Below are 21,589 nucleotides of genomic sequence, written 5' to 3'. Positions count from 1 at the left end.
CAGCATTATGCAACAACTCTGCATTAATGCTCATCAGTCACACAACGCTGCTGTTGGTATGTAGCTAATGACAACATTTGGCGCCAACAGAGCATGTCTCTTATGTACCAAAGGCTCAATGGGCATTAATGAATTAAACACACGCATGCATGTCGACTTCTCTCCCTGGTGACAGGTAAGCATTCGGATGAAGATGTTGAATGCAAACCAATGGACTGCATTTGGAGAAGAACTCCAGCATGAAAAGAACAGCATGTGAACACCAGCCGGGCTGGTGCGGTTTCACAAGATACAGAGAAAAGGATAGGTAGGTCTTCTATTTCCACATGTCAATTTTCCCTTTGCTATGTTGTTCGAGGGACGTTTATGTGTGTAAACACATCCACGTGTATCTGTCGGCCTCAACCAATCACAAATGATGGATGTACCTTTGAGAAAATGCTCGTTTACAAGTAGAAGGGAAGAGGCATAAGACACAGTCACAACAGAGAGAGCTTGAAGGTCCCAGAGTTCAGTAAGATCAAAATGCACCCAGTGGCCTTCTCTTCAAAATGCTCTTGCTCTCTCTGATCCATACACACACGCATGCACGCACCTTTATATATAATTTCCATGAAAAGCCAAATAAGTTAGAGGACCTTGCGAGTTCCTAGGCAGAACGGTCGCTTAGAACTGTGCCTTCTAAACTCTCAGAAAATGTCAAGGTTCTGCCTTGGGAACCTTGTCTGGATATGTTCATTGGAAAAGAAAGATGCAAAACTTAAAATGTGGGGCCTGTGGTGGTTTGTGGAATCAGACGAATCAATGTAAAGCTGTTTATTCAGTACCTCTCTCTCGTACGCACTCTCTCGTACATTGAATTTCTCTATGGAGCTCAGAACAGCTGACATGGTTCTCCCTTCCTCATTTTACCCTCACAACAACCCTATAAGGTGGGCTGAACTGAGCGAGTTGACCGCTCGACACTCAGCAAGCTTCCACAGCAAAATGGGGACTTGGATGCAGGTGTGGTGTATTGGTTTGTTGCTCTAAAGACAATCCCAGAGGGTCTCTAGAATGGAGAGACTGGAGGAGGAGTCAGAGTTAGGCCCCTTCCGCACATGCAAAATAATGCACTTTCAATCCACTTTCAGAGCACTTTGACGGTGGATTTTACTGTGCGGAATAGCAAAATCTACTTTCAAACAATTGTGAAGTGGATCGAATGTGCATTATTCTGCATGTGCAGAAGGGCCCTTACTGAGGTTTACCTGTGACCTGGTTAGTTAGTTGGCTGTGTGTTCCAAGAAACACAGTTCTTAACCACTACTGTCTCTAGAACTAATCCTTTCCCTCCATCAGGTCTACCAGACTTACACACAAGCCACTGCAGTCTATATCAGGATATACAGGGAAGAGCTGAAGTTTGAATCCTTCCCCTCTTCCCTCGATATACAAAATTAGCATTTCAGTGAATGGGTTTGACTTCTTTTCCCCTTTGACATAACATTAAGAAAAACAGAACTTTTTCCTATCCGGAAAGAAGGCTTCCAAACATTTATTTAGCACATTTTTTTCATCCCAACTTCTTTCCAAGGTGCTCAACACAGAGAATTCCCTTCCCCCGCCTCCAATGTTATCCTCATCACAGCCCTATAAAGTGGAGTTAGACTAAGAAAGTGTCCTAAGACCACGCAGCAGAATTCATGGCTAGCAGTGATGGGAACTCTGGGCCTCCCTCAGACTCCCCCAGCTCTCACACTGAAGAAGAGATTGGATTTATACCCCGCGTTTCTCAAGGAGTTTCAAAGCAGCTTACAAACTCCTTCGCTTCCTCTCCCCACAACAGACACCCTGCGAGGTAGGTGGGGCTGAGAGAGTTCTGAGAGAACTGTGATTAACCCTAGTTCACCCAGCCACAGCCTCCATTACATCTTGTGGCACTAAGTTTCACCAGTCGGCTATCCCATTATGTGAAGAAGTACTTCCTTTGGTCTGCCTTGAATCTACTGCCACTCTCCTGAGTTCTCCATATTATAGACAACTGGGGTGGGTGGGGGTTGGACTATTAAGGTAGAAAGCCAATCCACACTGCACACGAGGCTAACATGCTTGTAAACCGACAAGATTTATTTTAACATTTTATTTGTTTTGTAAGTATTTAGCTGTATTTTTGTTGATTACCAAGCTACTAGCTGAAATGTACAATAACAAGTTTCAATTAGAGATTATGGACTTTTGAATAGTACAAACATTTATATTTGCTCAGCTGCTGCCTCGTCATCTTCGGGCTCCCTTGGCCCTGCCCACATCATTGTCAGGGCTCTGCGGGGGCGGGGCTCTGAAGAGGGCAGGACTCTGCAACCCGCAGAGGGGGCGCCTGGAGGATGTTTTGTCCCCAGGCGCCATTTCCCACCCCACCCCCCACGCTTCTGCCCAGTATCTTTCATGTACAGGAGTGGGGAAGTAGTGTTGCTGTTCGATTTCGATTTCGAATACCTTTAATGGCATATAAATTGTTTAAGATTAATTTAGCAAGATAATAACAGCCTTTACAACTTTACAATTTCTGACGAGTTAAAATAACACCATTTAAAAATTTAGCCACCGCTTCCAACAGCTCGTAGTTGTGGCTGTTTAAAAGATATATAACCTTCTGTTTATCTGTAATGCTTTCACTTCCATGCAGGAAGGGGATTATGTGCTTCTTCCAGTAGTGTTGCTGTTCATCCCATAACATTGCTCATGATTCGGCAGTCTTGTTTTCCCTGTCCATGAAGTCCCGATACTTGATTGCAGAATACCAATGCAAGCGCTCTATGCTGAGCAAGGTAACTCTAACCACTTGCCGAGCATCAATTTTACACCAACTGTTAACTCAACATTAAAAAGGCACATGAAACGTAATTGCACATTTGATCATGGGCTGCTAAAGCATTTCTAAAAATAAAGAATGCTCTGGAAACTAGAAGAGATGGTGCAAACAGGCCACGCGCACTGCAATCTTAGTTCAGTGGGTAGCACAACTCCTGAGCAAGCCGCTTGCCAACTGTGGCTAGCCCTGAGCATCACATCTGTCAGGACTGCACAACAACAGCCAAATCCTGCAAGCCACTCAGTTTTTGAACAGCCTCCAGATCACTGCCTCTGAGAGCCCGCTTGAAGCTTGGGAGCGCGGGAGAGATTCTCAGACGTTACATTAGTTGGGGCAGCCCTGAATATGTTCAAGATTCATTATTAGTCAAAACAGTCTATTTCAAGAGCCCCCCAATGAACCTGCATTTTTGAGACTCTAAGGCAGGGGTGGGCAAACCTCTTGGCCTCAAAGCCAAAAAAACCCTTCAACACCTCCTTGCAAAGATATCAGCAGGCCAGCAAGCTGGGGTGGGTGGAAGTCAAGGATTGCACTTGGCTAGACATGCTAGGTACTAGCTGATTTCCAGCAGTTCTAGCAGCTGCTTGTCTCTCAAGTGGTGAACTGGCCCTGCGTACCAAGAAAAACAGTTTGGCTTGCCCAGCAGTGTGTCTTCAAAAAAATGGCGCCCGGGGCATGTTCTGATATTGCGTCCCCCGTTGACCCTCACGAGTGGCACCTGGGGCAGCGACCCTCTCTGTCCTCCCCAGGTTCGCCACTGGGCTTGCTACTGTTCAGTTATGCATACTGGGGGTTACCGACTCCTGTTCTAGCACTCTCAGACACCCACCAAGCAGCTTCCCTGAGGGACAGACGACACAAAGCAAACAACGGCTATTTTAGTACTGATCTCCCAAGAGAACCGACACGGCAGAACATCCACAACTCAAAACATGGTGCTCGGAGCACCTGAACATCAGCTCACAGCTGCTGCTCCAACTCAAAATTCTCAGAAAAGGCAGATCTCCAAGAAGCAACAACCGGTGTTTATCAGTGCCGGATGGTTATTAAAGGGCTCTGAAAAGCCCAACCCAATTTGTGGTAATAAGGCCGCCTGAACCTCCATTCTTCCGCCAACTCCGAGACAGCTCCCATCTAGGCCAGCGGTCACCATTTTTATTTTTGAGCTTATTTCTTCACAAGTCAAGCAAACACAAAGCTGCCCTCTACTGTATCAAACCACGTGTCTATTAAGGTCAGGCCTCTTCCGCACATGCAGAATAACGCACTTTCAATCCACTTTCACAATTGTTTGCAAGTGGTGGGTTTTGCTATCCCGCATAGTAAAATCCAGGTACAAAATGCATTGAAAATGGATTGAAAGTGCATTATTCTGCATGTGCGGAAGGGGCCCAAGTCTTGCCAACTCTGACTGGGAGCGGCTCTTCAGGGTCCCAGGTAAAAGACTCTCACATCATCTGCTACCTAATCCTCCTACCTGGAGATGCCAGGACTCAAATCTGAGGCTCTTCTATATGCATTGCCCGTACTCTACCAGTGAGCCATAGCCCTTGCCCAAAGAAGATAATCAAGCCATATCTACACCTTGGTAATTCGAGATTAGACTACCTTAATTCTCTGTGGTGCAGAATGAAAACTGGCCAGGAGTTAAGGACGCCATCAACTTGTTACCACAAGGAGCTTAGGGGAACCATGCGACTGCAAAAGCAAAGTGTTTAGCTTAATTAGTTCAACTGTATTGCTTTTCATGGAACATCTGTGTTGTTGATCTGTGGTTTTACCTGTATTTTGTTTTGCCTTTTCCCCTCCACCCCTTTTTAAATCCAACCACCCTTTCTTTCTCTCTTTTACAATAGAGCTTTCTATAAAGACATTTGTTCTGCTTCACTTGGTACAATCTATTTCTCTGGGATATCTCTCTTAAATCTCTTCCCCGCGTGATAGACAGCATCAGCGTGATAGACAGCATCACTTTAATATGCAACTTATCCCTGAAATCAGGCTCCATCCCTAAAGACTGGAAGATGGCCAATGTCACACCAATCTTTAAGAAAGGATCTAGGGGGGACCCGGGAAATTAAAGGCCAGTCAGTTTGACATCTGTTCCTGGTAAATTAGTAGAATCTATCATTAAAGATAAAATTATAAAACATGTAGAAAAGCAAGACCTGCTGAGAAAGAGTCAGCATGGCTTTTGCAGAGGCAAATCCTGTCTTACAAACTTACTAGAGTTCTTTGAGGGTGTAAACAGGCATGTGGACAGGGGTGAACCGGTGGACATTGTCTACTTGGATTTCCAAAAGGCTTTTGACAAAGTTCCTCACCAGAGACTGTTGAGAAAACTCAGCAATGAAGGAATAAGAGGGGAAGTCCTCCTATGGATTAAAAACTGGTTGAGAAACAGGAAACAAAGAGTGGGTGTAAATGGGAAGTTCTCATAATGGAGAGATGTCGGGAGTGGTGTCCCCCAAGGATCCGTTTTGGGACCAGTGCTCTTTAACCTATTCATAAATGACCTGGAAGTAGGGGTGGGTAGCGTGGTGGCCAAGTTTGCAGATGATACCAAATTATGTAGGGTGGTGAGAACCACAAAGGATTGCGAAGAGCCCAAGCGGACCTTGATAAATTAGGTGAGTGGGCTCAGAAATGGCAAATGCAGTTCAATGTAGCAAAATGTAAAGTGATGCACATAGGGGCAAAAAATCCAAACTTCACATACCTGCTACAGGGGTCAGTGCTATCAGTCACAGACCAGGAAAGGGATTTAGCCGCCTTAGTTGAAAATTCCATAGGAACGTCAACCCAATGCATGGCAGCTGTACAAAAGGCAAACTCTATGCTGGGGATAATTTGGAAAGGAATTGAGAATAAACTGCAAAGATTGTCATGCCTCTTTATGTAAAGCAGTGGTGCGACTGCACTTGGAGCACTGTGTCCAGTTCTGGTCACCGCGATCTCAAAAAGGATATTGAGGAGATAGAAAAAGTGCAGAGAAGGGCAACAAGGAGGATTGAGGGACTGGAGCACCTTCCCTATGAGGAGAGGCTGCAGCGTTTGGGACTCTTTAGTTTGGAGAGGAGGCGGCTGAGGGGGGATATGATTGAAGTCTACAAAGTTATGCATTGGGTAGAAAATGTTGACAGAGAGAAATTTTTCTCTCTTTCTCACAATACTAGAACCAGGGGGCATTCATTGAAAATGCTGGGGGGAAGAATTAAGACTAATAAAAGGAAACACTTCTTCACGTAACGTGTGATTGGTGTTTGGAATATGCTGCCACAGGAGGTGGTGATGGCCACTAACCTGGATAGCTTTAAAAGGGGCTTGGACAGATTTATGGAGGAGAAGTCGATTTATGGCTACCAATCTTGATCCTCCTTGATCTGAGATTGCAAATGCCTTAACAGACCAGGTGATAGGGAGCAACAGCCGCAGGTCATTGCGTTCACATCCTACATGTGAGCTCCCAAAGGCACCTGGTGGGCCACTGCGAGTAGCAGAGAGCTGGACTAGATGGACTTTGGTCTGATCCAGCTGGCTTGTTCTTATGTTCTTATGTTCTTAGTGCTAGCAGGCGGTTGATATTTTGTTATCACTCTAATACTGGGCTAAAACACTACCTGTTCAGCGGGTGAATCTAGACAAAGAAAAAGAGTTTGGATTCAAACCCCGCCTTTCACCTCTGTGAGGAGTCTCAAAGCAGCTTACGTACTCCCTCCCTTCCCTACCCCATAACAGACACCTTGTGAGGTAGGAGGGGCTGAGAGAGTTTGAAGAGAACTGTGACTAGCCCAAGGCCACCCAGGAGGCTGCAAGCAGAGGATTGGGGAAATAAACCTGGTTCACCAGATTAGAGTTTGCTGCTCATTTGAAGGAGGGGGGAATCAAACCCAGTTCTCCAGATTAGAGTCCTCCTGCTCTTAACCACTACACCATGCTGACTCTCAGTGGGTTCTGAGGAGGTCCTCAGTGGTGGAAACTGGTTATCAGGTTTCTTTCCAGGGATCCCTTAGTCCAGGGGTGTCCAACTCTGGTGCCCCAGATGTTCATGGATTATGATTCCCATCAGTCCCTGCCAGCAGGGGCTGATGGGAATCGTAGTCCATGAACATCTGGGGCACCAGAGTTGGACACCCCTGAGTCTAAGGGAGTTTCCCAGTCAGGATAGGGACTATTTCTTTCTTCCTACTGTAACACCTGCGTTAAAATTAGCCTGGGCGTCAAAGCATGTCACCTTCTCTGGCCATCACTGGCTGATGTCACCGATGGGCCATGAGACTTGATCCATAAAGCGTTTCAGCCTACACCGCCCCACAGTGTAACCTGAACAGAAACTGTCTGGGGCAAGGAATTATGCGGCCCACTGCAGAAGACCACACACCCATTCCAGCTGGTGAGCATCACCGCCTTCTTCCTGCCTCCGCATCCTTCCATTGTCTGGCAGTCTTCCCCCTGCTGATCATGCCCAGAGCTGCCCCCATCTGAACACCAGCAGGACAAACATCGCTGGAGTCAGGCCACCAAAAGGCTCTCCCTGGGGCCACGGCCACCACTCAAATGCAGCCACAAGCTACTGAAGGTGATGTGATTCGTATGCGTTCAGTTAAGCATGAAATAGGATCCGATGTGAATGGAGGTATTCAAATTAAAGATGATTTTAAACACTTCCAAATAGCTACGCTTTCAGCCAGCCACTGATCTGGGTAGGTGTCAGCGTAGGGTTCAGATAACTAGTGGAGTGCTAGATATCCTGCAGAAGAGGATTGCAGGGGAGGGGGGGGAGGTAAATGGGAAGGACACACTAATTACAGAAACGAAGACACAACAAGGCTGGGTTCACAAGGACGAAGCAGCTGATTTGTTTGTGCAAGTGCAGTGGAAAAGAGCGACTGGTCTGTAGCCGCTCCAGACATACCTGTTGAAAACTGGCTCTCTCACAAGGAGCTGTGTTCTTCCTAATACATCTCTTGTATCGGCAGGGGAAAAAAAGTCTGCAGAACAGGGCAGGGTGGGGAGGCAATTTAACAAAGACAATATTGGTACAACCAGAGGTTAATACTACAGCAGAATCCAGGCACTGAAGGAGCGACAGACAGTAGCAGTTCTCATGGGGTGGGGAGAGAGAAACAGAGCACAGATACCGGTTTCCCAATATCAAATTAAATTCACAAGAAAATCAAGACCTGTCAGATTTTTTTTTCTAGAGTTCCACGTAGCTAAGGTATCCTTTCCCCCCTGAAGTCTGATTTTTTCTTTTTATTTTATTTTAACTCTTTAAAAGACATTGTGTACATTTATGGCATTAAAAGATAAAAGACATTGATATTATACAATACTATACATATATTTCATGTATTTCTGAGTCTCTAAGCTTTTTTCCTGAGTCATCTGCTAGCCTTCGCGGATCATCTGCAGCTTTCACAAAATCCCCCCCCCCCATCCACATTTAATTTCTTATGCTGACCCGCGATATATCAGAACCATGATGAGGAACGTCGTGATGTGGAAGGGATAGCTGTAAAGAACAAGCGATCAAATGCACAAATCGGCATTCCAGAACTAAACCCCATTTTGGAGGGCAGGGAGGGAGAGCACTCAGGCCCCTTCCGCACAAGCAGAATAAATGCACTTTCAATCCACTTTCAAAATTGTTTGCAAGCGGATTTTGCTATTCCGCATGGTAAAATCCAGCTGCAAAATTCATTTATTATTTATTTTATTTATTATTAAATTTATATACCGCCCTCTCCCAAAGGGCTCAGGGCGGTGTACAAAATAGACATAAACAGACAGAGCATAAATTAAACTAAGACAAATATAATATAAGCTCTGTAACATTACTCAAACCATTAAAACATCATTACAGCATGACAATATACAAAACCAGCATCCGAGAACTAAAACTAGCCCTCCTGGGGAACGGAAAAGGCCCCTCACTAAAATGGGCCACGTAATTAAAAACAAAGAACAAGGGGAAAGAGGTAGGAGGTATTGAAAGTGGATTGAAAGTGCATTATTTTGCACGTGTGGAAGGGGCCACATGGAACAGCCAAAAAACCCATCCTCCCATAATCCTTTATTATTCCAGCTGGGCGGATGCTGGATCCATTCCTCCCTCCCATTCTCTGACCTTCACTGCCACTCTGCATCCTGCACCCAATTGCCTTCTGACCTCAATGCAAACCACGGGCTCCCCCTGCCTGCCCCCCGCCCCGCCCAATACGAGGAAAGGCAATCCAATTTGTCTTCCATTCACTTTCCAACCTGTGCACCTTCTAAAATTAATCTCCACCACTGCTCATACAGTGTCCATGTTCACCCACTGCTCTTGCCCATTTAATGGATCTGTGTGCCTGCCCCACCTTACATCACAGAGACATTCATCTGTTATTTGTATTTTCAGAAGGACCTTTCCATTCCCCCACCCCCACCAGGATGCCAGAGTGCAATCGGATACCAGCCAGCCACACCCTGTGCCCACTGGAGCTCAGTAAGCATCCTATAGAACCTGACCTGCAGGATGAACAAACAAAACGACACCTTAACGTCACAGCTGGAAACATATGGCCTCCCCTCTTTCATTTGACACCCAGTGTGAGGAAGAGCTCTGGAGTACTCCCAAGCCTACACACCATTTCATAGCCTTGCGTTAGCCTTCATAAAAGATATTACATGGCTTCTGTTTCCATATTTTGTTTTGGAACAACATGCCCCATTCTACTCACAACCCTGGTTAAAACATATCCCAGATTCTGCTTTCTTTGCCCCATTCCACAATGAGCTTTACATCCAACAGGAAATATTCTCCCCAGTAATACCATTCAGCACATCCAACCACCATTCTTGCTGGTTGGCTACCCTCCAGTTCCCCCAGGGATTCACCCAAGTCAGGCCTTGGTTACCTTCAGAAGCAGACAAAACTATTCAAACTGGATCTGCATTTGCATTTATTTATTTATATCTCACTTTTCTCCCCAATCGGGACTCAAAGCATCTTAGAACATCATCTCCCCTCCTCCATTCTCTCACGGCAACAATCTTATGAGGTAGGCAGGGGTGAGAGGCCCACGGTAACCCAGCAAGTTTCCACAGCAGAAGGGGGGATTCTAGTGCAGGTCTCCCAACACCCTATCCACTACACCACCCCATCTCATAAGTACAGCCAGGGATAGGGCAGAATAATCATCAGAGAATAATCAGCAAATCATCCCTACCCCTAAGCCTGCTCTCACGAATCCAAATAAATCCTATCTTATCCACCCGCCACCAGCTGAAGATTGGCATCAATCAGAGAAGAAGAAGAAGAAGAAGAAGAAGAAGAAGAAGAAGAAGAAGAAGAAGAAGAAGAAGAAGAAGAAGAAGAAGAAGAAGAAGAAGAAGAAGAAGAAGAAGAAGAAGAAGAAGAAGAAGAAGAGGAGGAGGAGGAGGAGGAGGAGGAGGAGGTTGGATTTATATCCCCCCCTTTTTCTCCTGCAGGAGACTCAAAGGGGCTTACAATCTCCTTGCCCTTCCCCCCTCACAACAAACACCCTGTGAGGTGGGTGGGACTGAGAGAGCTCCGAGAAGCTGTGACTAGCCCAAGGTCACCCAGCTGGCATGTGTGGGAGTGTACAGGCTAATCTGAATTCCCCAGATAAGCCTTCACAGCTCAGGCAGCAGAGCTGGGAATCAAACCCGGTTCCTCCAGATTAGATACACGAGCTTTTAACCTCCTACGCCACTTAACCTCCTACGCCAAAGACACCCAAAAGGCTGGTTTTGAGAGCATCGGAAAAACCATGCCTTGTGTTATTTGGGGCCCTTCCACACATGCAGGATAATGCACTTTCAATCCACTTTCACAGTTTGCAATTGGATGTTGCTATTCCACAGAGTAAAATCCAGGCGCAAAGTGGATTGAAAGTGCATTATTTTGCATGTGTGGAAGAGGCCTCTGCCTTGTCAGGCACAAGACCTGTTCTTGGGAAACCCTGCTTTCACCTGGGATGGCTGGCCTTTCTTTGTACTATGCCAGCACTATGCCTGCTTCTTCTCTGTGAGTCACCTCTGGCTCCAGCTTCCCATCAAACATGTTGCTCGTCAACACCCCCAGGAATAAAGTTCAGCTCGTGGCCACCTTTGCACCTTGCTGGTATGAAAAACCGGCATGCCGTCCATCCCTCTTTTTAAAAACGTTGTAACATTCAGCCCGCACGACGTTTTGCACCAATCTGGCTGCTTCCTCTCCAAGATCTGAGGCAGGGTTTCGTTTTAACTTTTACAGAAACTTGATTGAACATCGCTAAATGTTAGCGGCCTGCTGAGCGGTTGCTCTCTTTGATTTCCATCCTGGAACACCAGGATCAGTCGACAGTTTCACTTACAAAAAAAGAAAAAGAAAAAGGGAAAACGAAGAACCGAAATAGAACAAGACTAACAGTTAAGTTTTTTATTATTTTTATTCCAAAGCAATTTTAAAGGCAATTTTGCCAAGGAGCAAAGCCAATTCTTCTTCCTGTCAGAAGATGCCTGCAGTTTTTCAGGTGTCCGCTAGAAGAAGTTTCACTCCATAGGCAACCTGTTGTGTGTGTGTGTGTATGTGTGTGTGTGTATGTGTGGGAGGGAGGGTTGCTATAAAATTCCATTATCATAAAACCTTTTTTAAAAAACTAAGCTATTACCTACATAGTTACACTCTTGGCTGCATTCAGAAAACCAGGGATGGCTGCTGCCGCCTGGGTCTTCTTTTACAGTAACATATTTTATGTTTAAAAATCACTGGTAACAACACAGCAGGGAATCAAAGGGTTTGTTTGAATGGTGTGCGTGTGTTTGTGTGTTTATCACCCGAGTTTTCAAACCAGCAGCCTCCAATTCCTACTTGCTCTTTAACACAAAAGCACCGGGTGTAAGGGGGGGGGGGGCTGCCTGCAGTTACTGAGGAGGCACTCTGCACCTGCTCAGAGGCACTCTTCTTGACCATTCGTTCGCATACTTCCAAAACAGCAGGCTGACAACAACAAGACTGTAGCCGGCAGAACCGTCTTGCATAGAAAAACATGCACACATTAACCTGCCCCTTAGTTGAAAACACAAAACACACACAAACACACACCGTCCGACACGTCACATGTGAACAACGAGCAGGGGGTCCACTTGTGCTTTCAAACACGCGCATCAGGTTCGACTGTCTATTTTCGGAAACCGGACCCGCGAGTGACACGACGGAACGTGGGAATACGAGTCCCGGACACTTCGCGTCACGCAGACCCTCGTGGCTCCCGGTTTTCCGCCCGGTGGCAAGGAGGGGGCGAAGCGGCATCCAGGACCGGGGGACCCCCGAAGCAGGGCAGGGCGAGGCGGGGACTCTCGCAGCCACCTACCTGCAGCTCCGGTCGTCCGAGCGCTTCTCAGCGCGCCGCCCGCATGCCCGTGGGGAGGGCCGAGGCGCCCGGGAATGCGGACCGGTTTCCGCGGACCGGCGGCGCCTACTTCAGCCGAGTCGGGGCGGAGAGCTCATCGCCGCTGATGGGCTGGCTGGCTCGCCGCTGCCTCCTTCCCGCTCCGGCCGGCGGCGGCGACTCCTTCCCGCGGAGGGCTCCCCGGAGGCACAGCCGCCGCCGCTCCGGCTGCGTCCAGGCGCTTGGGAGGCGCGGCAGGGCTGGGCTGGGCTTGGCGGAGCTTCTCTGCCTGCCTGCCCACCCACCAGCGGGGCCAGGCTGGGCTCCGGGCGCGGCGCTTCCTGCCCGTTTGCCGTCGAGTGGTTTGCAGAAGCGCAAACAAGGCCCCGGCCCAGGGGGCGGAACTGACGGGAAAGCGCCGGCGGGCCCAGAGCCTGGTCCCTGGCTCGCTAGCGCCCGTGCGCAACGCGTCCAGCCCGCCCCGCAGTAGACCCACCGACGAGAGCGCGGCAGCCGGAGGAGCCCCGGACTTCGGGGCGCTTGTTTGGCTCGAAGGCGCGCACAGCGTCGGCGGGAAGGCGGCTCGCAGCCCGATTGAGCGGACCTGGCCGGGCTCACTTGCGAGGAAACGCACGGCGAATGGGGCTGAGTTCCCCCCCTCTGGGTTAGCTGACCGCAAGTCGAAAGGGTCGGGCTTGCAGGCCTGCCTGAGCCAGGGAGATTCTGTTGTGCGGAGAGGAAGGCAAAGGAGTTTGTGAACCTCTGGGAGAGAAGGGCGGGGGATACAAATCCAAACTCATCTTCTTCTTACTGGGCCTGGACTCTCAATAGGAATTCAAATGGAGCCTGAGGCCAGATCTAGATATGTTTTTCCAGACGCAAGGGCTCAGGCAACTTGGAGTCACCAGGCAATCTCTCTCAGGGCTGTTGCATCCATTTTTGTTTTAAAGGCAAGCCTAAAAAGGGAATGATCAAGGTGTGTCACATGCATGATAAGTGCGGTCACATCGACTCCGACTTACAGTGACCCTATGAATCAATGCCTTCCCAAACATCCTGTTGTTAACAACCATGTTCAGGTCTTGCGAACTGAGGGCTGTGGCTTCCTTTATAGAGTCAATCCATTTCACATTGGGTCTTTCTTGCAGCCTTCGACCTTTCCCGGCACACCAGAATCCAGCAGGCCAGGTTTGGTGAAGCCCCCTTGGGCCCCTCCCGCAAATGCAGAATAATGCACTTTCAATCCACTTTGCAGCTGGATTTTATGTGCGGAATAGCAAAATCCACTTGCAAACAATTGTGAATGTGGATTGAAAGTGTATTGTGTTGTCAAAGGCTTTCACGGCCGGATTCAATTGGTTGTGGTGGGTCTTCTGGGCTGTGTGGCCGTGGTCTGGTGGATCTTGTTCCTAACATTTCGCCTGCATCTGTGGCTGGCATCTTCAGAGGTGTATCACAGAAAGAAGTCTATTACACTAACCCTAGACACAGTGTAACATACTTCTCTCTGTGATACACCTCTGAAGATGCCAGCCACAGATGCAGGCGAAACGTTAGGAACAGGATCTACCAGACCATGGCCACACAGCCCAGAAAACCCGCCTCAACCAATTGAAAGTGCATTATTCTGCATTTGCTGAAGGGGCTTGGGTTTGTGGCTATTCTGTGAAATGCACTGTCAGTCAGGGGCTTCCAACCATGTGCTCAAACCTATCATAAACATCCATCAGTTTCCCTGGGTTTTTGAACAGCTGTAGAGGAACCCTAGTGATACAATAGTATTTAAGCACTAGTAACTATATATATATATAGACTAGTAACTATAGACAACTGCCTGCCTGCCCACTTAAGACACACGAATCCAGAAGGTTACTGGTAAATGGAATGAGGTTTAATATACTGTAAGAATGCGCCATCATGTGGTGAAGGATGAGATGTTTTGTAGGGCGTTTCCAATGGTTGAACTTTGATTAGAGGACTTCCACAGAAATCCAGCGGCAAGTTACAGACTCACAAAATTTAACCCAGGACAAGCTTTCAAGAGTTGTTTGGAATAGTTTAGTATAGTCTGGTCTCAGAAGCTAAGCAGGATAGGTACTTGGACGGAAAACCACCAAGGAAGACTTTGCAGAGGAAGGCAATTGGCAAACCACCTCTGCTTAATCACTTGTCTCAAAAACTCTATGAGGTTGTGGGGCAAAGCCTTTATTTAGTAGGTAGAAGATGGCAAGTTCAGCCCCCAGCCTCTCCAGTCTGTACCTGAGATAGTAGACCTGTACCTGAGATTGGGGAACTGATGCCAGTCTGAGCAGGCAATAGGCAATACTAACCTTGTTGTACCAAAGGTCTGTATGATTATGGGGAAGCTTCATTCATTCATGTGTAAGTGCCACATGCAGAATGGTGTCAAGATCTTATGGTGCTGCAAGCCAGCAGTCTCAGTCTCAGTCTCTCTCTCTCTCTCTCCCTCTCTCTCTCCCCACAACAGATATCTTGTGAGCCAGGTAGGGCTGAGAGTTCCAGATGTGACTAGCAGATGTGTTTCCACACTCCTACATCCCTGCTGGGTGACCTTGGGCTAGTCACAGTTTTTTGGAACTCTCTCAGCCCCACCTACCTCACAAGATGTCTTCTTCTCTTCCTTCTCCTCTTCCTCGGTGTGATGTGTATTTTAATCAGCTTGATTACAGCAGAGGGGAAATGTTTGGGGACAGAAAATTAGCATTTGTAGTGAGACAAAAATCTTGATTTTAGTCACCTGACACATTAAACAGTGCAAAAGTTACATAGTGAAATCCTTCTCACAATATACTGTACACAATAATATATACCACAGTCCTTTATCATCTATCCAAGTAAATTTGTAGGCCATTTTGTACAGTGCAATCCCATTACCTCTAGAAAAGCCTCCTCCCTCAGGAGAGAGAGAAATCTTACAGAAAAGAGCATGTTAAGAATCTGTGCATAAATTTATGCCAGCACAGGGGGAAAAATACAAAACCCGGTTTCCTGAGAATCCCAGTGCTCATTTTACAAAAAAAATACTGCAGTGTCTAGCCTTTATCACTTTTGCAGATCAGATGGAAAATTCTGGGGCCCATTCTAGCAAGATCTCTGAAACCAGAAGGGTCACTCATTATTTCGAGTGTTGGGGGTGTGAGAGGATGGTGCCAACCTTCCATGATTCCCAAAGGCTGTTTGACTTTTCCTGTGACAACTCAAAGCAAAATACATTACACAAAATAAGTTAATATGTGCAAATCTGTAAACTTTACACAACTTGGAAGAATTCAGCTTTTCTTGGCACAGAGTTTGGGTGACCCAGATGAACTCAGCTCTGGCACAACCTGTTTTCTCTTACAACGTTACGTGCGGCGGGGTTGGGATTTCTGCAAACCCTTCCCATCATGCAAAAGCCCAAATCCTGCCTTTTCCAAGTGAGAATTCAGCACCTTGTTCCTAGCTATGCTGAGTGATGATATAAACGGAACTTTAAAGCACCGTTTTAGGAGCAGCAGGGGTGAAGTGGTTAAGAGCAGGTGCACTCTAATCTGGAGAACCGCGTTTGATTCCCCACTCTGCCACTTGAGCTGTGGAGGCTTATCTGATTAATCAGATTAGCTTGTGCACTTCAACATACACAAGATGGGTGACCTTGGGCTAGTCACAGCTCTACAGACCTCTCTCAGTTCCACCCAACTCACAGGGTATTTGTTGTGGGGGAGAAGAAGGGAAAGGAGATTGTAAGCCCCTTTGAGTCTCCTTACAGGAGAGAAAGGAGGGATATAAATCCAAACTCTTCTTCTTCTTCTTGTTCATAGCCTGTCTTCCTTTGTAATTGGCAGTAGCTTTTCCTCTTATTCAACAGTGCAACCTCATTTCCTCTCTTCTTAAGCCGAGAAATGCAGCCGAGGCTCTTCCTTGCTTAGATTCCCTTCCATCTCCTTGGAAATCTTATTATGCCACAACCTAGAAAGACAAAAGGAGACTATTAGATGCCCTATCCAGTCTGTTCCCTTTCCTCCTTTCCAGTGAGATCCACTTCAGACGATATACATTTTTTTAAGGAGAAAGAAGGACGGGAACAGGGCTATGTTTGGGACATTTTCTTCAGCACAGGCATAATATTTGCAAAGCAAGAAGACACCTCTGTGGCACAGTGATAAGCGGCAGCATTGCAGTCAAAGGTCCCTTCCGCACATGCAGAATAATGCACTTTCAATCCACTTTCAATACACTTTGCAGCCGGATTTTCCTGTGCGGAACAGCAAAATCTAGTTGCAAACAATTGTGAAAGGAGATTGAAAGTGCATTATTCTGCATGTGCGGAAGGGGCCAAAGTTCTGCTCACAACCTGAGTGAAGTCAGCCCACAGGGGTTGCAAGGAAGAGGCGAGACGCGGTGATATCATCTGGTGGAGAGAGCCAGCAGCAGGAAGCGTGATCCGTGGACCTGGCAACTCTGCCGTGTGCTCGTCCCTGGCACCTTTTATTAGGGTTTACAATAGGGGCGTGCATGGGAGGCGGGAGAGCGGGAGAATATCATATGACACATGACATCATGGGGTTGCCTACGTGCGGGAGGAAACGTTCGCGTCTGGGTCTAATCCATACGTGGGGGCAGGAGCCCCTTTGTCCCTTTGTCTGGGACACCTGGTGGCCGTGAGTCAGGTAGTTCGTGACCTGTGACTCACGGGGGTTATGGGGGATGGGTGAGCGTGTGCGCCCAGAAGGACACAGATGGCACAGGCATTCCATGCGCTCTTTCTGAGGTTCTGCTGGGTTCGCGGGGCTCATCCCTACATCGAGTTTAATCCCAACAAAAGTAGGTTTCAGGTAGCCGGATTATGGTCGACACAGCACCCCTTCTTCCAAGGATGGCAAAATGAGTACCCAGCTTACTGGGGGTAAAGTGTAGACCACTGGGGAAGGCAATGGCAATCCATCCCATAAAACATACTCTGCCTAGTGAACGTCGTGATGTGACATCATCCCATAGGTCAGTAATGACCTGGTGCTTTCGCAGCCTTATTAGAAAGACAGGGAGATAAAATAAATCCTCGCCTAACATCTTTGTCAGTTTGAAGCCATTCTGTTTCTCCATATTCTGTCCTAACGCTAGCCAGAATCTAGGTTGCACATCAAAAAAGTCAGATGTTGTGGCACACCCATTTCCTTTAATGCCAGCCAAAACCATTTGCCACCAGCTACAGGTAGGAAATAGGACTGTTGAATGTTCCTCCATGTTTCCCTGCTGTGTTATTTTTTTTACCTCACGGGGAATGTTCCCTTAAAAATGCTCACAGAAAGAGCATTTAAAGAATGTGATCTCTCTGCAGTCTGATGCCCTTTCGGCTTCTCTCTCTGCTTCCAGAAATTCATTCTGCTATGCCTCATTGAAGCCCAGCAATTTGTCACAGCCCTGTTTGCTGTGAAACAGCTGTCCACTTCAGGGGCAACACAACAGCATAAAGCAACCCAGCTCCTTTGCCTCCTTAAAAAAAGGAAGAATTCTAGTGACTTCTCCTCTTTCTTCTAAGATAAAAAAAAAACAGCAGAGAGACAGCTCTGAAGTCTCCCTGTCACTAGGGAGCAGGTATGGTTGGAAGGGGGAGGAGCCTCCTCCCACCAGAAAGGAGGACAATCCAGTCTAATTTATGTTGCAGCCCCACCTGTGGAGCAAGTGGGTGGAGTAACCAGCTGTCAGGGTACCCTGCACTGATGGAGCATCTTGACTGAAATTTCCAAGATTTTAGCCTTCTTAGCATCTTCAGAAGTCAGGTGTATAGCTGAAGAATCAAGGAAGCAAGTTATTGGTTCCACTTCTTTAAGTTTCATGCTGAGCCACTGAGCACAGCCAAGTGTTACTTGCAGATGTGCTCGGTGTTATTTTTTGCTAAGATCCAATAGGCTGTATTTACCTTATCCCATAAAGATTCACCCCTTGACCTATGAGGCACTGCTCCTTAGTTGCAACTATAGAAATACAGTGGTGTTAAAACCAGTTTTGACTTTCCAATGATTCCTTGAATGACATGATGTCATTTCTGGGGTTTCCAGGAAGTGATGTAGTGCCATTGCACTGATATCACCCCATCCCTCGTGTCCCCAGTACCTCTGAACTCTAACTGGTTGCCAACCATTGTGTGAAAACCCTACTTGGTTCCTTCATCCATTTTGCTCATGTAACACCCCTGTGAGGTCATGCAGACTATCTGGGAACTCAATTCCTTCAGCTTAAGTGCAAAACTTCAACATTTGGTTCGTAGTCTACGTTACAAGGGGGAAAAGTTATGTAAAGCATTGTAAAAAACAAGCAGCATGCTCACAAAATTTGATTGCCTCAGCCTTTACCAGGCAGGCATAACAAGCCAGAGTTTCCCAGCATGGAATAAATTTGGCGCTCCCAAATGGTGGGAGGCTGCTACTTCATTCATTGTGAACTCACCGTACAGATTGGATTCTTCGACACCAAGGAAGCTCTTCAACTAGCCTTCTGACTCCACAGCCTGTGATTTCGTTATGGTCCAGACTTTTCAAGCAGAAGAGAAACATAAACAGAAGAGAAGTCAGTCCCATCTTTGTTTATCAGATAAGCAGGGTTTAGACAGTGTCACGTGCAGCCTCACCAGGTGTGAACACAAACCCTGAAAAACCCAGTGGTCTGTTTGAGCTTACCACAGCTGTATGCACATGGCCCTGATCACACAACATGACAACTGTTCATGTCACAGGGATCAATGAGTGGCTGGTATATGCGGCTGTGACATATGAAAGGGCAACAAAACTCACTAAAGAGACAAAGTCATCAGTATGGCCTGTTTTAGTTTGCAACGGTGCTCTCACATTGCCAATCAGCCATGGAGCAGACATGGGTAAGCTAATCTCACTTTAGAGCAAGGGTCTTCAAACTATGGCCCTCCAGATGTTCATGGACTACAATTCCCATCAGCCCCTGCCAATATGGCCAAGTGGCAGGGCTGATGGGAATTGTAGTTCATGAACATCTGGGGGGCCGTAGTTTGAAGACCCCTGCTTTAGAGCCTCATTCAAAGTAGGGAGCGAATCTGCCTGTGGGAGCAGCACCCAGCTGCACCAGTGGATTTGCCCTCCCTGGGGCACTTACCCTGGCAGAAGGGTGATGTTGCCAGCATGAGGCTGCCATGGCCCTCCCTGGCGCTGAGACATGGTGCCAGCATCCCAGTGCCCCTGTCAGCATAATAGGGGCAGGCTGGGGTCATCGCCAGGGGAGGAGCCAACGTTAGTCAGCTTCCTTCCAGCCATTCAGTGTGTTATGCCGGCAGCTGGGCAGCCAGACTTATGCTACCCTTTTGGGTGGCATAAGCCTGTTAGATCCAATGGGGTCTTCTTAGCAGTGGAGAGGCTTTCACGCTTGCAAAGCCTCCCTGCGCCACCAGGAAGGCCCTTTGGGAGCAGTGTTGCCATGACACCATGACGGCCACATGAAGTCTTCGGCTGTCAGCCAGATACCACAGGGGGTTGGATTATCTCCATCTGGCTGTGGTTGTTCCATGGTAAGTTCGTAAGTGGCGCAGCCTGCCCCCGAAACTGATCCAAGCAGTCTCTCTTGTCAGTGGTAGTTTTAGAAATGCCAGTGAATCCATGAGGCATACCCAAGAGTCCCACTGCAAAATTACAGAGGATTTCTGAGGTTGCCCCAAAACATTATGTTCCAGCAAACTCTTTGACATTACAAGGATTCTGAATGGAGGGGCCAGTTGGGACCACGCCTTGGATTGAGTCATAGCATTTGCTCATAGCAGCAACATTTCCTGGCCGCTGTGGTCCATGGTATCCAGGGCTGCATCCACCTATCCACTGGACACTTTGCTTCCATTGTGTTACAGCAATCGTTTGCAATTGGACTGGATTGTCTGTACGGTGAAAAGGAGTTGCAAATGATTACAGCTACTGTAAGTGGATGCAGCTCAGCAGTCCCTTCATTATTGCATGACTTTGTGTCACAATGACTTCTACTTACTCAAGTATTCTCAGTCTCCTCATCCCTGGAAGAATTTTGGCCAGTTCCAGAGCGCTTTCATCACCAAGTGCATTCCAGGAAAGGCTAAAGAGGGCAAGAACAGCCAAGAAGAGAAGAAGAAGAATTTGGATTTATACCCAGCCTTTCTCTACTGTAAGAAGACTCAAGGTGGCTTACAAGCTCCTTTCCCTTCCTCTCCCCACAACAGACACCTTGTGAGGTAGGTGAGGCAGAGAGAACTATGACTACCCAAGGTCACCCATCAAGGCGTGCAGAAACATATCTGGTTCACCAGATAAGCTTCTGCCACTCAGGTGGAGGAGTGGGGAATCAAACCTGGTTCTCCAGATTAGTATCCACCTGCTCTTAACCACTACAACCAAGAGAAATGAGAATAAGCTAGTCAGAGACAGGGTCTTGTAGCACCCTGATGCTCTTGCCGAAGCTAAGAAAATTCAGGCCTCATGCTAGTCAGAGCCTGGATGAGTGCTTTTGGTATGCCACTTGAAGTGCCATGATGGAAGTAAAGACAAGATATAAATGCAAAAAAAAAAGCCTAGGCATCCAAAACAAAATAGAACAAGGAAATATGAATGGAGCCATAAGGAGGGACCTATTGACTGATATATAGGATATACAGGAGCAGAACTGCGTGCCACGGAACGTCAGCACACTGCAACACAACTGTGACTATGCAGTGTGAAATTAACTTTACAAAATATTCAGGCACTTGTGAGTCTAAATCAACCATCAGTGGAGATGAATGGTGCATCTTCGTGTGATTCACTTCTCTAATCTTATCAACTTCCAACAATCCTCTGCTGGCGGGTGGTAATTCTGCCACATGACTACACCGAGGGAAACCAGATCATTCCATGCAGCTCCTGCCACAGCTCCTTACGCGTCAATTCCAAGGCTCAGCCATGAGACAGCTCCCCTCGTTCCCTGCTTTGTACTCACACAATCTCTTCTAGTAGAGCACAGCAGCCAACCCCAGAGGCAAGGGGCTTGGAAGCAGAGTCGGTGATTCCACACATCTTCAGTCTGAAAAGAACACAGGTTGGACATCTAAGCCAGTTTGAAACAGGAGGCCTTGTCATATCTGATGGACCATTCCTCTCTTTATGTCACTAAATAGCAGCTGGGGGTCTTCTAGTTGTCACATATACAGCTTCAATGAACATTTAACACACATGCACCCTTGGTGCAATGTCCCCCCCGCAGGGGAGTTATGGGTCTGGAAAATGGGTCACAGGACAGGGGAAGGTCCCACTTCCATGATCCCAGTTTGAATCCAGCCCTGCAGGACATGGGATCCCAGTCACTACTGACAGACTGACGTAAGTGAGAGTCA

The 21,589-nt window shown here is 47.4% G+C and overlaps 2 protein-coding genes across 3 annotated transcripts in view; both read right to left on the bottom strand.

The window, feature by feature from the left end:
- CPNE2 (copine 2) overlaps positions 1–12,863 on the bottom strand; it is a 97,264-nt gene extending 84,401 nt beyond the window's left edge. The window contains exon 1 of one of the 2 annotated variants that reach the window (XM_048515969.1): positions 12,217–12,863. The gene's annotated coding sequence lies outside the window, so the exon portion shown is untranslated. The remainder of the gene's footprint in view (positions 1–12,216) is intronic. The other variant, XM_048515970.1, reaches the window with a different exon arrangement.
- Positions 12,864–15,988: 3,125 nt separating this feature from the next.
- Positions 15,989–21,589, bottom strand: part of LOC125443807 (protein NLRC5-like) — a 29,830-nt gene continuing 24,229 nt past the window's right edge. The window contains exons 24-27 of the mRNA XM_048516139.1: positions 21,196–21,279; positions 20,236–20,319; positions 18,682–18,765; positions 15,989–16,203 (exon numbers count right to left, since the gene is read on the bottom strand). Of these exons, the coding sequence (XP_048372096.1) occupies positions 16,125–16,203; positions 18,682–18,765; positions 20,236–20,319; positions 21,196–21,279 (331 nt within the window). The 3' untranslated portion in view covers positions 15,989–16,124. The remainder of the gene's footprint in view (positions 16,204–18,681; positions 18,766–20,235; positions 20,320–21,195; positions 21,280–21,589) is intronic.

Source organism: Sphaerodactylus townsendi, linkage group LG14 (genome assembly GCF_021028975.2).
Source record: "Sphaerodactylus townsendi isolate TG3544 linkage group LG14, MPM_Stown_v2.3, whole genome shotgun sequence".
Classification (NCBI taxonomy): Eukaryota; Metazoa; Chordata; class Lepidosauria; order Squamata; family Sphaerodactylidae; genus Sphaerodactylus; species Sphaerodactylus townsendi.
Note: the sequence above shows the minus strand (reverse complement) of the source record. Positions and strands in the feature narration are given on the sequence as shown.